Source organism: Trifolium pratense, linkage group LG1 (assembly GCF_020283565.1).
Source record: "Trifolium pratense cultivar HEN17-A07 linkage group LG1, ARS_RC_1.1, whole genome shotgun sequence".
NCBI classification, from domain to species: Eukaryota; Viridiplantae; Streptophyta; class Magnoliopsida; order Fabales; family Fabaceae; genus Trifolium; species Trifolium pratense.
In genome coordinates, this window is record NC_060059.1 from 26,610,391 (window position 1) to 26,626,209 (window position 15,819).

The 15,819-nt window shown below is 32.7% G+C and overlaps 2 protein-coding genes across 6 annotated transcripts; both read left to right on the top strand.

The window, feature by feature from the left end:
- The first annotated feature begins 3,124 nt into the window (after window positions 1-3,124).
- LOC123902238 (transcription factor FAMA) lies at window positions 3,125-6,343 on the top strand. 2 transcript variants are annotated; one of them, XM_045951906.1, is made up of 5 exons: window positions 3,125-3,278; window positions 3,813-3,936; window positions 4,084-4,653; window positions 5,228-5,638; window positions 6,118-6,343. In XM_045951906.1, exons 2-5 carry the CDS (start codon window positions 3,913-3,915, stop codon window positions 6,208-6,210), a joined length of 1,098 nt encoding a protein of 365 aa, XP_045807862.1. In that variant the 5' UTR covers window positions 3,125-3,278; window positions 3,813-3,912; the 3' UTR covers window positions 6,211-6,343. The 2 variants fall into 2 exon arrangements, with proteins under 2 accessions (XP_045807862.1, XP_045807863.1); XM_045951907.1 differs by having other exon boundaries at window positions 3,144-3,198.
- A 2,684-nt stretch (window positions 6,344-9,027) lies between these two features.
- Window positions 9,028-14,170, top strand: LOC123902239 (histone H3.3-like). 4 transcript variants are annotated; one of them, XR_006807518.1, is made up of 8 exons: window positions 9,936-10,537; window positions 10,619-10,659; window positions 11,262-11,337; window positions 11,636-11,712; window positions 11,827-11,901; window positions 12,074-12,150; window positions 12,471-12,542; window positions 13,629-14,170. XR_006807518.1 is itself a non-coding variant. In XM_045951908.1 (7 exons), exon 1 carries the CDS (start codon window positions 9,206-9,208, stop codon window positions 9,614-9,616), a length of 411 nt encoding a protein of 136 aa, XP_045807864.1. In that variant the 5' UTR covers window positions 9,090-9,205; the 3' UTR covers window positions 9,617-10,537; window positions 10,619-10,659; window positions 11,262-11,337; window positions 11,827-11,901; window positions 12,074-12,150; window positions 12,471-12,542; window positions 13,629-14,170. The 4 variants fall into 4 exon arrangements, 1 of the variants encoding a protein (XP_045807864.1); XR_006807516.1 differs by having other exon boundaries at window positions 9,028-10,537; window positions 11,636-11,901; XM_045951908.1 differs by lacking the exon at window positions 11,636-11,712 and having other exon boundaries at window positions 9,090-10,537.
- Window positions 14,171-15,819: the final 1,649 nt, after the last annotated feature.

Here is a 15,819-nt window from a genome sequence, read left to right on the forward strand (position 1 = left end):
CTTAATGTCTTAGGTAATCTATGATCAATTGAGGTTTACACACTTTAATCTTTTAATCTCAATTAACGATCTGAAATGTCTTAAGTGAAAGTTAATTGATCAATCATTCCTAGATCGATCATTCATTCCTATCGTCATAGTAAAACAAATAATTAAAATCATTACACAATTGATCAAGTCATGCAAAGCATTAAGCACAAGGAATAATTGAAGAAACTAACTTTGTAATTCATATATCAATTCAAATGAGAATCACATAGTTCAAGAGAAATAATAGTAAGAACCCCCTAAGGATCAATCATGGTAATTTAGTTACACATAGTGATAAAAGACATTACAATCAAAGAAATGAAAGAAAGCATGATTACAAGATGATCTTGATGTGTTTCCACCTTCAAATCCTTGTCTCCAAGCTCCTTGATCTTCAAAGGTTCTTCAAATTGATATTTCCAATGTCAATTTTTCGATTCCATCACTCAGATCTGCGTTTTCCTTTTATAACCGGGGTCAATAAATAAGATTTTCGCCCCAGGCACGAAGATTTTTGCCCTAGGCACAAAAATTTCGCCCCAGGCACGAAAACAGCAGCTGTCATGATTTTCTGATGAAAATTTCGCCCCAGGCACAAGAAATTTCGCCTGGGGCGTGAAAACAGCAGTCTTGATGATTTTTTGAAATTCTGGCAGACTGGTGGAAAGATGCTGCGAAAGATGCTACAACATCTCGTACCAGTACTGAACACAATAGACAAGTTAAAAATAAATTAAGTGCAGGAAGATAAATAAGATAGATCGTTTGTTAACCCAGTTCGGTGCAACGTCACCTAATCTGGAGGATTACCAATCCAGGAATGAATTCACTATAATAGCTTTAGTTCAAAGCCCTCGACCAACACCCGGTACTTGACTTCTCGCCTAGACACTACCCGTGCAATCCTATCTAAGAACCTCTTAGATAATGAGACCCCGTCCCAAATTCCCTCTAGCAACACGTACCATGTTGCTGTCAACTTTATAACGATCAAATATGGAGACACCCTCCTAAGAAACTAATACCTAGCCAATACTTAACTAAGTTCACAATTTGGAGTTGCTTACAAGCTTCCTCCAAGTACAATACTCAACTCATTACCTATAGGTTTCTGAGTGAGGACATAGTGACCATCTCACAACCAGAGTGGTTCACTTACACCAACTCTCCTAGAGAGTGGCTCAAAGACACAAAACCTTAAAGACTACATCTTGATGAACAATGGCTTCAGTGCGCAAATAGGTGTGAGTCTTCATGTATTTATAGCCTTGAATTGTCTTGATGTGCAAGTTAGGTTTTCAGACCCTCATAGCTGGAGGAATTGCGGCCAGCCCTAAATTAATTTAAAAAATATAACCAATTTTTGTTTTACGCAAAAATATAACATGTTATATTTTTGTTTTAAATAATACAAACAGCCTTCCAGAAACTTGAGGAGCAAGACTTCAAATAAACAGCTGGAATCATCTTCATTGGCCAGCTCACAAGATTAATTTCAAAAATATATCCATTTTTTTTTCTTCACGCACAAAAACACAAAAATATAATCAAGTTATATTTTTGTTTTAAATAATATTCCTTAAGCCCACTTCATGAAGCTTGGAGTACAAGGCTCGTTTTGGTTAGACGCACATGCTTGCATATATAATTGAAGCAAATCTTGACTGAGGTTTGAAATACAAATTCTGCACGAAAACAGAGCATCAGGATGCTGTACGATGATGCTACAACATCTTGTCCAGCATCTGACTATAACTTGTTTTTTTGCAAAATGTAGCCAACATAAAAACCTCAACATTTTTTGCAGGAGAATTTCGCCCCAGGCACAAAGAATTTCGCCTGGAGCGTGAAAACAGGGACTTGGGTTGATTTTTCTGAATTCTTCGGCTACTTTCTTCCTTTGCAAATATCCTCAAACTAGTGCATTATTCCTCCATGAAATAGGTCACAATTCTTCTAAAAACACTTGCAATTGGTCTTTATTTCATGTAATGACGCATGTCATCACAACCCCAAACTTATTTCATTCCTTGTCCTCGAGGAATATCTCAATCTCTAAGAAAACAACACACTACCTCAATCCATTTGGCTACACAAACTCAAACCCAATCAAGTTAAACACAACTTACACAATATTTCAACGATCAATGTACCTGCAAAACAGGTTAGCACTCAAACGCTCAAGTGAGCATGTGATCAAGGAAGAGTGAAGTGAAAAGTGATTGAATTGTGTACGTTGACGCCAAAGCCTTGTTCTTATATAGGGAGAGACAGTTATAATTGTCTGTGACAACTACCAACAGTTGGTACATAGCAAGGGAAGTGTTGACATGAATCCAATGGTCCTAGCAGCGTTGCCAGGAAAATATTCGCTACAGGGGATGTGTCGGTACCTATGACTTATATGCGACACTATCAAAATAAAGTGGACTTAAACTGAACCGAAAATATTTGGGCCGATTGGATTGGGCCTTGACGCAGTCCAAAACAATTGTTATAAACTTAATAATTAGAGATGAAATTCATATTTTTCTCCTGATTATTTTCATTATTTTCTAAATGTGGTTACTCGTAGTGGGATTTTATTTTTTTAAAATTGTTAGTATTTTAATTGTTGTGATAGTTTTTTTTACATTTTGTTAGGACTTGAACACTTAACCTTCAACTCCTTTAACCTTTAACTTAACTGATTCAATCAGTTGAACTATTCATTTCATCTTATTCATAACGGGATTATGATTGTGATTTTTGTTTGTTTTTTGGTAAAGAATTCCATGTGGACATATGATCACGTGGTATGTGTTACCTGAATGTGAGTCCAATTGAAAATTCAAAGTTTTTGAAAATCTTAGATATAAGAAATGAATTAAAGTGTAAAATGTTGAACGTAAATCTCATGATTCATGAAAACATGGCGGTAAAGTAAGCCTAAGAGCGTTGGTATAATAAGCTTGTGACAACATTAATAAAAAGAGGTGAAAGTGTGAGGTGGAAATTTAATATAATCTTCAGGCTCTCTTTGTGTCATTTTCTGTGACCACAAACAAGTCAAAATCTCAACCTTAGCTCCCCCATATTATATACACACACATAAATCATCACTTCCTTAACATTTTCGATAAAAACACTTATTTCCATCTTCCTCTTCTGTTGGTCTACTATTGTGGGGTACAAAGCCTTTCATGATTTTGTTCTACAATTCTAGACCCTATTTGACTTTCTTTCACCTTTGTCTCCTTCCTAATAAGGTTTCTTATTCTATATCTTGTTATTTGATTATATTGTAGCTCATTTATTTTAGAGAAATAATTTTCAAATATTGATCAAAATAATATCTCATCAAAATTTGATAATTATCTTCTTCATGAAGTTACTTGTCAGACTTAAAAAAAAATTCAGTGTCTTCTATGGTAACGTTTTTTTCTGTTCTAATATCATTATTCGATATTTTATGTTTATCACATGATAAAAGTTTTAACCGCAGCCATCATAATATTTTATATTTTGTTTTCATGTCTAGCGAAGTTGGTGCATGAATGAAAGAGAAAAAAAATCTCTATGAAATATATTTGTGCTTGGTAAATGTTGTAATTAATCTGAGTCGTTCGATCTAAAATTAACAAATGAAATTATTTACATACAAAATACACAATTTTCAATCTTGTCCGTCCAATCTATTATCAACGGTCCAAATTGAAAACTACATGAAGCATTTACAACAGGGAATCTGAATCCGTAATTTTCTAACATAACATATGTAAATTATTATATCTTGTGTTTAGGGTGGAGGGCCCTGAAGAAACAAATTGGTGTGGGGCATTTTGTCTTGCATGAAGTGAGGTTGTTTTAGGGTTTCTTTCTATTAAAGTCAACTACTAAATAATGGAGAAAGATAACGACTATACGGTACAAACATATATAGCATAGCATTCTTTTTTTATATATATCTTAATTTCATTATCTCCACTCAAATATATGTTATATCTTTTTCATCTATCATAACCTCATATATCAATCACCATGTTGTTTTGCCCCAATTTTGAATCGTTGCAGACACCAGGTTTCAACACACTTGACTACACACAAGATCAACAACAATATGAACAACTTATGAAGTATCGAGTTGGCGAAACTTCGGGCGAAAACAACGGGATGGTGGTGGATAATTACATGCCTCAAACACAAACTGCTGGAGGTTTTTATGGTGCAAATAATTCTTTTGATAAAATGAGTTTTGCAGATGTGATGCAGTTTGCAGCTTTAAACCGGGAAGAATCTGATCCGGTATATTTCATGAAGTTTCCTGTCTTGAACAACAAGATGGAAAATGAAAACTTGATTTTTAGTGGTGGTGATGGGATAGGAGAAAATGAATCAAGAGATGATCGTCAACAAGATCAGTACGAAGAAATAAATCGAGTTTCTGAGGAGAACAACAACGTTTCGGTGCAAGTAGTACAAGAGAACAATAAGAAGAGGAAGAGACCAAGAAGTGTTAAGACAAGTGAAGAAGTTGAGAGTCAAAGAATGACTCACATCGCAGTTGAAAGGAATCGAAGGAAGCAAATGAATGAGCATCTTCGTGTCCTTAGATCTCTCATGCCTGGTTCATACGTCCAAAGGGTACGCAATTAATTAAGAATCATCGTACAGTTACTAGATGTTAAGAATTTCACATCTGATATGATATGATTTGAATACGAGTTTATAAGTCCAAAGGGTATGCAATTAATTAAGATGTGATATGATCTGAATATGAGTTTATCGTACAGTTATTAGATGTTAAGAGTCTCATATCTAATGTGATATTAACATGGTTGAGTTGTCTAAAATTTAACATCTTGTTAACAAATCAAGTTTTAAAGTCATGTGATGACATTTTAATACTCTATTTTCTCTAGTTGATGATCGCAGATGTTCAATCATATCACTTTATCTTATGCAACTTGGTTTCGTATCCGTACGCCGGTTGTACTCGTGATGAGTGTTTGTTTGTTTGTTTGTTAGAATTGATTAGGGTTGGTTCACTCGTGATGGTTGGACTACACTTTTATGTGAACTTACCGGGTCAATATATTTGTCTTATGCCCCACAATTTTTCGTACTTTTTTATTTTTTATTTAATCTATATATTTTTCCTTTTGCTTAAAAAAAGAATTCTTTCTTTTTGATAATATTTGACATTACAATATTATAGGGTGATCAAGCTTCAATAATTGGGGGAGCAATAGAGTTTGTGAGGGAATTGGAACAACTTCTTCAATGTTTAGAATCACAAAAGAGAAGGAGATTACTAGGAGAAGCACAATCAAAACAAGTTGAGGATTCAGCTCCATTTTTTCCAGCAACTAATTTACCAACAAATGATCAGATGAAGCTAGTTGAGATAGAAACTGGACTAGAAGAAGAAACAGCAGAGAGTAAGTCATGTTTGGCTGATGTAGAAGTGAAACTTCTTGGATTTGATGCAATGATTAAAATCCTATCAAAGAGAAGGCCAGGACAGTTGATCAAGATCATTGCTGCTCTTGAAGATATGCAGCTTATTATCCTTCACACCAACATCACCACCATTGAACAAACGGTTCTTTATTCATTCAATGTTAAGGTATGTATTTTATTCATACACCATGTTCAATTTAATATTTTTCATAATGCATTTTAAAATTTTTAGAGTAATTTTGGTAAATACAACAATAAGGATAATGTATAAATAAAATACTACGGTATTCTATGAAATTGTACAAACATAATATTTTATTTATATACTTTTTTTTAATTCTTATGAAATTGTAAAATAGCTAGGTAGATTAGTATGTAGTACCGACACCTTTGGATTAGGCGTGTTCCGGTATATGATACTGACACTTATAATTATATTGAATTGTGACATTTTCTCAAATTACTATTGTTATCGACGTGTCAGTGTCTGCTGTATGTTTGTGTATGTGTCCGTGGTAGATTATTTTAAGGTGGAGGAGGTGTAGTAATTTAATTAACCCACTTAAATCATCAAAATCATAAACCAAAATCTTGAGATATGGTATATATTATTAATTTAGTTTTGTAATGTGTGTGTACATGCAGGTAGCTAGTGATACAAGGTTCACAGCAGAAGATATAGCAAGCTCCGTTCAGCAGATACTAAGTTTTATTCATGCAAACACCACCACCATGTGATTATTATTAATAAGCTATTATATGTGTCAAAAAAAGAAATTAATAAGTTATTATATATATTGTTGTATTTGTATGATACCTATACTCTTGTCTTTATATTTAATTTAATGATGATATAATAATATATAGATAATTACACCGCCTCTTCATTCATCCAATGTCAATTGGATTTTCCATACTAGAAACCTCTTTCTTACAATATTTTTAACAGCAAAAGTTAACTATATATACTGGAGTCACAAGAGGGAATGCAAATCACCAATTTATATAGTACAAAATAAATAATAAAAATATTATATTTATTTTGTATTTTTTGTTAATATAATATTTATTTTTTACTAAAATTAATAAAAATACATGGTTAAACTATTTTTGAGAGATTCATATTTCATAACTTTTTTAGTCACTTGCTCTCTTGCTCCATCACTTGTGTTGTGGTAAATAAAAAAGTCAATGCAGAAAGTGTAGGAGACAAAATCTTGAATTTGTTTCCATCAGATTCAGAATTTAAATAAGCTTGCAAGTACATGGATGACTTTGATGTGCAAAGTCAACGTGTCCCGTACGTACCATGTTTGTGTTTTGACTTGTCAGAAGTGTCTAACTTTGGAGGTATTAGTCTGGAATTAGACATGTTTCATCTTTTGTAGGGTAGTAATTCTTAGAATATAAGGTGAATATTCCCTCTACTTTATAAACACATATCGCAATCGATGTGGGATTCTTAACACACTCCCTTACGCCCAGTATTATTGAGCTTGGTGCGTGGATATAAACGGTGGGTAGCCCGATAGCGGAAACCTGATAACAAGTGGTCCAACGAATCACGGAGAAGCTCTGATACCATCTTCAAATTGGTATTGGGCCTAACTCATCCTTACAAAACCGGCTTATAAGGTGAGGATTGCCTCTACTTTATAAACACATATTCAGTACTCTTTTGAGGAGCATTAATCGAATTTTCAACTATAAGGATTAATGCTCTATAAACAGAAGATTGAACATTAATCAAATTTTCAACTACATCAATTATACCCACAAAATAGTTTTTTGGTTTAAAAATATTTGTTTTTTTACCCAAAAACAAAATTAATTCACATTAATAAAAAAAATTAATACAAAAGAGTATTAACTCAAATTTATAGAAATTAAATGTCAAAAATTGGTCGTTTTCGCAAGTATATGAAAAACTAAATTTATTTATCTCCTAATAATTTATCTTCAAAGTTTACCAAAAAATGACATAATATTCAAAATACTAGCATCGATTAAACTAAATTTCAAATTTTCTCTATACTTCAAACGATTGTTTCCAGTTTCCACCGATAATTCAGAATCAATTTCAAATAGAACTTTATCAAAGCCTCTAAATCTATAGCATCTTCCATAGCAAGCAAAAGAGACCAAGCTTCCCCTTCTAAAGTTGGAAGTATCGGTTGCCGCCAACTTGTCAACCTTAGCTATATGATTACGGAAACAAGCACTCGTCAAAGTCACACTAGCCTCAGCAAAAAACCACACATCAACGTGACTCCATCCGTCCCAATTTTTATAAGAAAAAAAAATATATTGTCCCAAATTATAAGTAAAAAAAATTAACTTTTACTCTTTTTCTCTTATTTTTTCTATAATCAATAGCTAATAAAATTCTTTTTACATCTTTCTATAAAACTTATTTCAATAAAAACACAAAAAAGTCAAACTTCAAATTATCATATTTTCCTTTTCTTAATAAATGTAAAAAAAAATTTCTTATAATTTGGACGGATCAATGGAGTACATTTTAACCAACCAGCTGTGGGTTTTTGTCATTTTCCATCATTAAGAGCCATAGTAGCCATTGGATTTTGTTGCAAATCATGAATTAAGAACTATTTAGTCCACATATCAAAAGTCATCCTTTAGATCTCAGTTGGCTGGCGACCACATCGTATGTTTCCATACCTTATCATTACGATAGTGCCAAATACCAAAGTAATGTAGCAATCTTCCCCACTGTTACATAATCCTCAGTGCGACTAATGGAGAACAATTTATCCACTACCAATTGTTGTTGATGTAAACTATTATGTAACGCAGATATTAAAACATGCTGCCTCACAAGTCACAACTACCGCAGGCTGTTATGCAGTTGAAAAAAACATGCAAACACTCCCCTCATAATTGCATGTAGGACGACTCAAAGAATGCTACACATGTCTTTGTAACCGATGATACCATGTTGGAAGATGTCCTCTACAGAAGCGCCAAAGCAAGTGACACACTTTATAATCAGTAATTCGACTATTTAATCTTTAATTTAAAGTTAATAGATAAATTAATAACCATTGAAGATTACATAGTCAATTATTAAACTTTTGGAAAAATATGTCAAGTGATGAACTTTTGTAAAAAAAGAAATAGAGAGTTATCAAAAAAAGAAAAAAGAAACAGAGATGATAATAATATGTTGATAGGTCTTGACCCTAGTTTTCTAAGGTCTTAATAACCCTAGTTTTTTAAGGAGTAATAATTTTCTTATAGTAATAATTTTTTAGTAATATATAATTAAAAAACTGAATTTTGTACAAAAAAAAAAACTGAATTTGTAAATAAAATATCCAGATTTTTTTATATAAGCAATAAAATATGCTGATTGAAAAAAAAAAATACATATCACAATTAATATTGAAAAAAAAAATACGCTGATCAAAAACTATCCTAGCTGGCAATCCGCAACTCATCAAAATCAACCAATAAGAAACAAGCACACGGATCACAATTAATATTTCTTATTAAAAAAATGATCATGACCGTTGATGCATTCAAAATCTCTCTCATCCCAAATTAAACCGACCTAATCATAATTAATCCACCCCTATATAAACACTTCTGTTCATTCTTATTCCTCATTCCTCATTAGAGTTTCTTCCTTGCAATAACATACTTGGAAAACCTAATTAATCTTCTTCCTTCTCCGCTTTCTCAATCTTCTTCCTTCTCCAATTCCGATTTAATGGCTCGTACTAAGCAAACCGCTCGCAAATCCACCGGTGGCAAGGCTCCAAGGAAGCAACTCGCCACCAAAGCTGCTAGAAAATCTGCTCCTACTACTGGTGGAGTCAAGAAGCCACATCGTTATCGTCCTGGAACCGTTGCTCTTCGTGAGATTCGTAAATACCAGAAGAGTACCGAACTTTTGATCCGTAAGCTTCCTTTCCAGCGTCTTGTTCGTGAGATTGCTCAAGATTTCAAGACTGATCTGCGATTCCAGAGCCATGCTGTTCTTGCTCTTCAGGAAGCTGCTGAGGCTTATTTGGTTGGATTGTTTGAGGATACCAATTTGTGCGCAATTCATGCTAAGAGGGTGACGATCATGCCGAAAGATGTTCAACTTGCACGCCGTATTCGTGGTGAACGCGCTTAGGTTTAAGGATTTATATGGATATATATTACTATTTTAGGATTATGATTTAGGGTTTATTTCAATTCAATGTTTTCTTTTATGCGTTCTATAGTTTGGATTCATATGAATTAAAAGATGTTACTTTACTAACGCTTTCTCTCTGTTAACCTTCCTTTTCTCCTTAAACAGGAACTACAATTCACGCTTTCATTTTATTTTCATATATTCTTTGCCGATTGATAACGAATTAAGTCATAGGGGGATCAAACCATTAAATCATTATAACTTCAACATCTATTTGTTGAAGTTGTGATGTTTAGCATAATCATGCAACATCATTCTAACTACACACATTCAACACAGCTATAGGGTAAGTTTTGCCATGTGTCAATCACACAATGCTGCAGAAGAAATCCTAGCTGGACAAGATCACAAATACTTTGCTTCTTCTGGCCATCAGTTTGAATTTCGTTTCCCCCCTTTCATCTCTTTGCTAGCTGGGCCAAACTTTTTTACCCAGCCCAGTCCAATAAGCCCAAGGATGGCAAACAAACAAAAAATGGTCAGAACTCATAAGCAAGCTGTTGTCGTGTTGTCGTTTTCAGCATGCGAGTGATTTTCTTCATTTGGGTAACAAACCTGTTGCTCCTTTCTCTGCTGCAAGCTCCTTTCACTGATCTAGGTTTCAAATTCAAATTTCAAATCCCCCTCAAAATGTCTTTTGTGGCATCTCTATTTGCACACACAATCTCTCTCCCTCTTCTACCTTCATTCAATACATGCCAATCTCTCTGCGTCCATTTCTCTGCTTCATCTCCCAGAATCTAGATAACAATTTTTTTCTCTCTTTGTTTTCACTTTGGTACAGATTAACTTCCATTATTAATGATTAGTTAATGTGTTATTTTCCTCACAGATTCACACTTCCATCGCAATTTTCAGGTAACGATAATTTAGGATTCGTCAATCTGGAAGTTCATGATTTGATTTCATATTCTAATTTTGATTTTTTTTTCTTGCAAGTTTTTATTGTTTGTTCAGGTTCACAATTAGAGTTTGATTGGGTAAGTTTTCTGAACTTTGAATTTTCAATTTTCCCCTTCTGAGTTATGTATTATTTTAGTTTTTTGTGAATATGTTTCAATACGAAAAACTTATGGCTTTGTGGTCTTACTTTTGTGCTTTTATCTTATATTTGATTTGATATTTGAAAACTTATGGATTTTCAATGGAATTGATCTATTGTTTGAGTGATCTTTTATAATTTGATACTTTTAATTACTTTAGTTTGATTTAGATAGAAAGAATCATTGTCATCCTTTGAATTCCTTACTTTAATGAGAGTTGGTAAGCTACATAGCTTTCATTGTATTTGAAAACTCTCATTTGATTGTGAAAGTGAGCACTCAAAGTGTTTGAGGAAATGTCTCAATATGAAAAAACAATGGCTTTGTGTTTTTATTTTTTGGTGTTTTTCTATACCATCATTTGTATGCAATTAGTGAAAGAATTAGTGAAAATAGATAATTTGTTAGCTTTTACATCACCAACTTTCGGGTACTTTATAAAAATGGTGTCTTCTTCATCATATTTTTTTATATGATTTATTTAAATTTTTGCAAAATCTGTATGAAATCAACTGTAATACTCTATTTGCACTTTGCAGGCCAAAAGATTTGTAGACTATTTGGCTACTTTGGTCCTCTAAATGCAGTTTTCGTGCCTCATGATGATTATATTAGGTAAGCTTATTTACTCTGTCTTAAACACAACTTATATATAGCTTCTTTGTGTTGTTTTAATTTAAAGTTTTAATTTTCCAGTTCAATGTGTTACATGTGAAGGTGTATAGTGCTCCAAATTTATCATTTAATTTTGGTCAACATGATGGCATTGTTTCTCACTCTCAGATTACTACTTTAAAATATAGTTTTTGTTTCTCATCTACCTGATATAATTTTTAATTATTTTTAACTTTAGAGCAATTGTTTTTCTTGCACTGCTGCCCTGTGTTAAGTAGAGTGAGTCACTTCATTTCAGGCCATGTTATTCAGTCTCATGGAACTAAACTCTTAGATGCAGCATGCAGCCGCCTCAGTTGTAGAAAATTTGGGACTGTATTATATTTCAAGAATCGATATACATTTTGTTTGCAAGCTAAATTCACCTGAAACTTCTGTTTTAAAGGCTTTGGATTGCGCAATCTTGATAAATTTGTTTTATACTTGCAGGCTTTACCCGGTCTGCAGTTGACTTCACTTAACAAAGTTATTGTCCAGAGCATGAATGGGAAGAAAAGACATGAAGTGAGTCCTTGATTATCATATTTTATAGTTGCCTTCTTTATATTACTAGATGTTGCTTTGGACCTATGGTTTTAGACAGGAAAGTTAACATATATTGATTCATTTTCTTTTGCATCTAGAAATTTATTGCCCTAAAATATTCCATATAAAAACATTTCATGTGTGCATGTAGAAGCTCCTTTTGCTGTTGTAAGTACAGTTGCAGAGAGTGTGAGAGCTCATGCCATTGTTGATGTTGCTGCTGGTCAGGTTGAGCTTCATTTTCTTATTTATTGAGTTCCTTTGTTTTCCTTCAATTTCTTTAAATTACCAACTTCATGATAACGAAACAATCTCCATCAATAACACTTTTATATAGTGCTGGTTTTGATGGACACATAAATGAGTTCTTATCATAGCCGTACAAATAGAATGGTCTCTTTGAAAATCAAATAGTTCTATTTTTTTTTTTATTATTTTAACAATGAATGGTAGGCTAAAAAAAATTCTAAATTTTGATGTTTAGTTGCTATTTTGATTCTTATGTTCATTCTTCTTCTTTGCTTATTGTGTTTATGTTTTCATTGCAGCAAAATGACATACCTATGATTCCTAAGATGCTCAGAAAATATGAAGTTCATCTATTTTGTTTACAAATTGAGGTAATGCAGATTTTTTTTAGTCTTAATGAAAAAGAAGGCTGCTTTAAAAGTTTGGTTTTCTCAACCGAGAAAATTTTGTTTTTTGTTTCATGAAAAAACTCTCGAGCATGAGACTATTGTTGAACTAATTATCTCCCTTTTATATTATTCTTTCTCATGTACATATCTTCCTTTGTTATATATATCAAAATATTATTAGAACTATCTTGACCATCCCTTTTTAATGTTTTACCTCTACAATAGAGAATGTTAGTTTCATACATGAAGGAGGGGTTTTGTTTTTTATATTTAATTTATCGAGTTATTGGTACTATTTTGGATGGTCATTGGTAGTGTATATAAATTAGAAGTGGTATATATTTGTTATTCGAATCAATGGAAAAACTTCCATACTGTTGTTAGGCATAGATTTAGGTGTGTTTGTTCTTTTCCCTTTTCTCTATATATTGGAAGTGTATATAAATTAGAAGTGGTATATATTTAGGGTAGTATGCTCACTAAGTTCTTAAAAAGGAATTAAATATGCATCTATTTGGAACTTCGTTCAAAGCTCCATTTTGGAGAGAGTAGTTTAATTACTTAGCTTGAGTGGTATAGTTTATTTATAATGTGGAACTTTGGTCAAGGCTGAGTTTATTTATACATGGTCTACAATGGAAACCTTTCATTGTGACAAGGCTTCTATTGATAAAATGTATTGATAAAATGTATTGAGCCTTGGTCATTTTATAGGTGTTTGGACCAATTTACTTTATATTTCAGTTTCACGTGTTTGTTGTGATTATGATGATGCTAACTCTTAAGTATGATTTTTGGTTTTTATGGTTTCTTTTCTGTGAGATGATATTAAGTATTGAATAAATGAAATTAAACCACCCCCTTGGTATTATGTTATATTCTTCTCCCAATCATTTTTTAACACATTCATTTTTGGGTCAAAAAAACTGAACTTCAACTTATATTCATGAGTTGAGACTTGAGTGATGGAATTTTCTTTATCTTATAAACTTTTTCAATAGATAGTATGCTGATTTTTTCCATTGGAATGGCTTGGTGAAACTTGTGATTTCTTTCTTCTCTGTCCAGACAAGAAAGTGCAGATAGTATATGGCTCACTACCTTTTGATCTTGAGGCTGGTCATAAGATACTACCAAATATAATTCCCTGGAATTTTCCCTCAGAGTTATCCACACTAATCGAGAAGGAGGTTGCCAAGTCAATGACCATAATAGAAAACAACTCAAACTGGGAAGGGTTAGCTAATGAAGAGCTTTGCATAGAAACTGATTATTTAGCTATTCTTGACGACACTTCTGTTGTATGGCTACTTTGTTCTCAATTTAGTTATGTAAACATCTTGGTTGCTAATCTGTTGAGGTGTACAATTTTTTTTCAATTTTTAGTGCAACTTATACAGTGGAATTGTTGACTGGAAAAGATTATGTAAGTATATTTTAAGGTTGTTTCAAGTCTTTTCCTAAAAGTGAAGTGAAGAAATTTCAAGTTATCCCAATCTATGGAAACAATTTTGTATAGAAGAAATTGTAGGTTTTAAAAGTGAAAGTTTATTGACAAAAAACACGAGGAGTGTCCGATATGGATGCTGAATGGAATAAATTTCAAGTTATCCTAATCTATGGAGACAATTTTGTATAGAAGAAATTGTAGGTTTTAAAAGTGAAGTTTATTGACACAAAACACAGGGAGTGTCACATATGCATGCTGAAGGGAATGAATTTCAAGTTATCCCAATTTATGGAAACAATTTTGTATAGAGGAAATTGTAGGTTTTAAAAGTGAAAGTTTATTGACACAAAACACGGGGAGTGTCCCATATGGATGCTAAAGGGAATGAATTTCAAGTTATCCCAAACTATGGAAACAATTTTGTATAGAAGAAATTGTAGGTTTTAAAAGTGAAAGTTTATTGACACAAAACATGGGGAGTGTCCCATATGGATGCTGAAGGGAAAGAATTTCAAGTTATCCCAATCTATGAATACGATTTTGTATAGAAGAAATTATAGGTTTTAAAAGTGAAAGTTTATTGACACAAAACACGGGGAGTGTCCGATATGTATGCTGAAAGGAAGAAATTTCAAGTTATTCCAAACTATGGAAACAAATTTGTATAGTAGAAATTGTAGGTTTTAAAAGTGAAACTTTATTGACGCAAAACACGGGGAGTGTCACATATGGATGCTGAAGGGAAGAAATTTCAAGTTATCCCAATCTATGAAAATAATTTTGTATAGAAGAAATTGTAGGTTTTAAAAGTTAAACTTTATTGACGCAAAACACGGGGAGTGTCACATATGGATGCTGAATGGAAGGAATTTCAAGTTGTCCCAATCTATGGAAACAATTTTGTATAGAGGAAATTGTAGGTTTTAAAAGTGAAAGTTTATTGACACAAAACACGGGGAATGTCTCATATGGATGCTGAAGGGAATGAATTTCAAGTTATCCTAATATATGGAGACAAATTTGTATAGAAGAAATTATAGGTTTTAAAAGTGAAAGTTTATTGACACAAAACACGGGGAGTATCCCATATGGATGCTGATGGGAAGAAATTTCAAGTTATCCCAATCTATGAAAACAATTTTGTATAGAAGAAATTGTAGGTTTTAAAAGTGAAACTTTATTGACGCAAAACACGGGGAGTGTCACATATGGATGCTGAAAGGAAGAAATTTCAAGTTGTCCCAATCTATGGAAACAATTTTGTATAGAGGAAATTGTAGGTTTTAAAAGTGAAAGTTTATTGACACAAAACACAGGGAATGTCCCATATGGATGCTGAAGGGAATGAATTTCAAGTTATCCTAATATATGGAGACAAATTTGTATAGAAGAAATTATAGGTTTTAAAAGTGAAAGTTTATTGACACAAAACACGGGGAGTATCCCATGTGGATGCTGATGGGAAGAAATTTCAAGTTATCCCAATCTATGAAAACAATTTTGTATAGAAGAAATTGTAGGTTTTAAAAGTGAAACTTTATTGACGCAAAACACGGGGAGTGTCACATATGGATGCTGAAAGGAAGAAATTTCAAGTTGTCCCAATCTATGGAAACAATTTTGTATAGAGGAAATTGTAGGTTTTAAAAGTGAAAGTTTATTGACACAAAACACAGGGAATGTCCCATATGGATGCTGAAGGGAATGAATTTCAAGTTATCCTAATATATGGAGACAAATTTGTATAGAAGAAATTATAGGTTTTAAAAGTGAAAGTTTATTGACACAAAACACGGGGAGTATCCCATA

Coding starts and splice junctions, on each gene's coding strand:
- LOC123902238 (XM_045951906.1), top strand. CDS start 3,913: ATGGAGAAAGATAACGACTATACG. Junction 3,937..4,083: donor AGAAAGATAACGACTATACG/GTACAAACATAT, acceptor GAATCGTTGCAG/ACACCAGGTTTCAACACACT. Junction 5,639..6,117: donor TTTATTCATTCAATGTTAAG/GTATGTATTTTA, acceptor GTGTACATGCAG/GTAGCTAGTGATACAAGGTT.
- LOC123902239 (XM_045951908.1), top strand. CDS start 9,206: ATGGCTCGTACTAAGCAAACCGCTCGCAAATCCACCGGTGGCAAGGCT.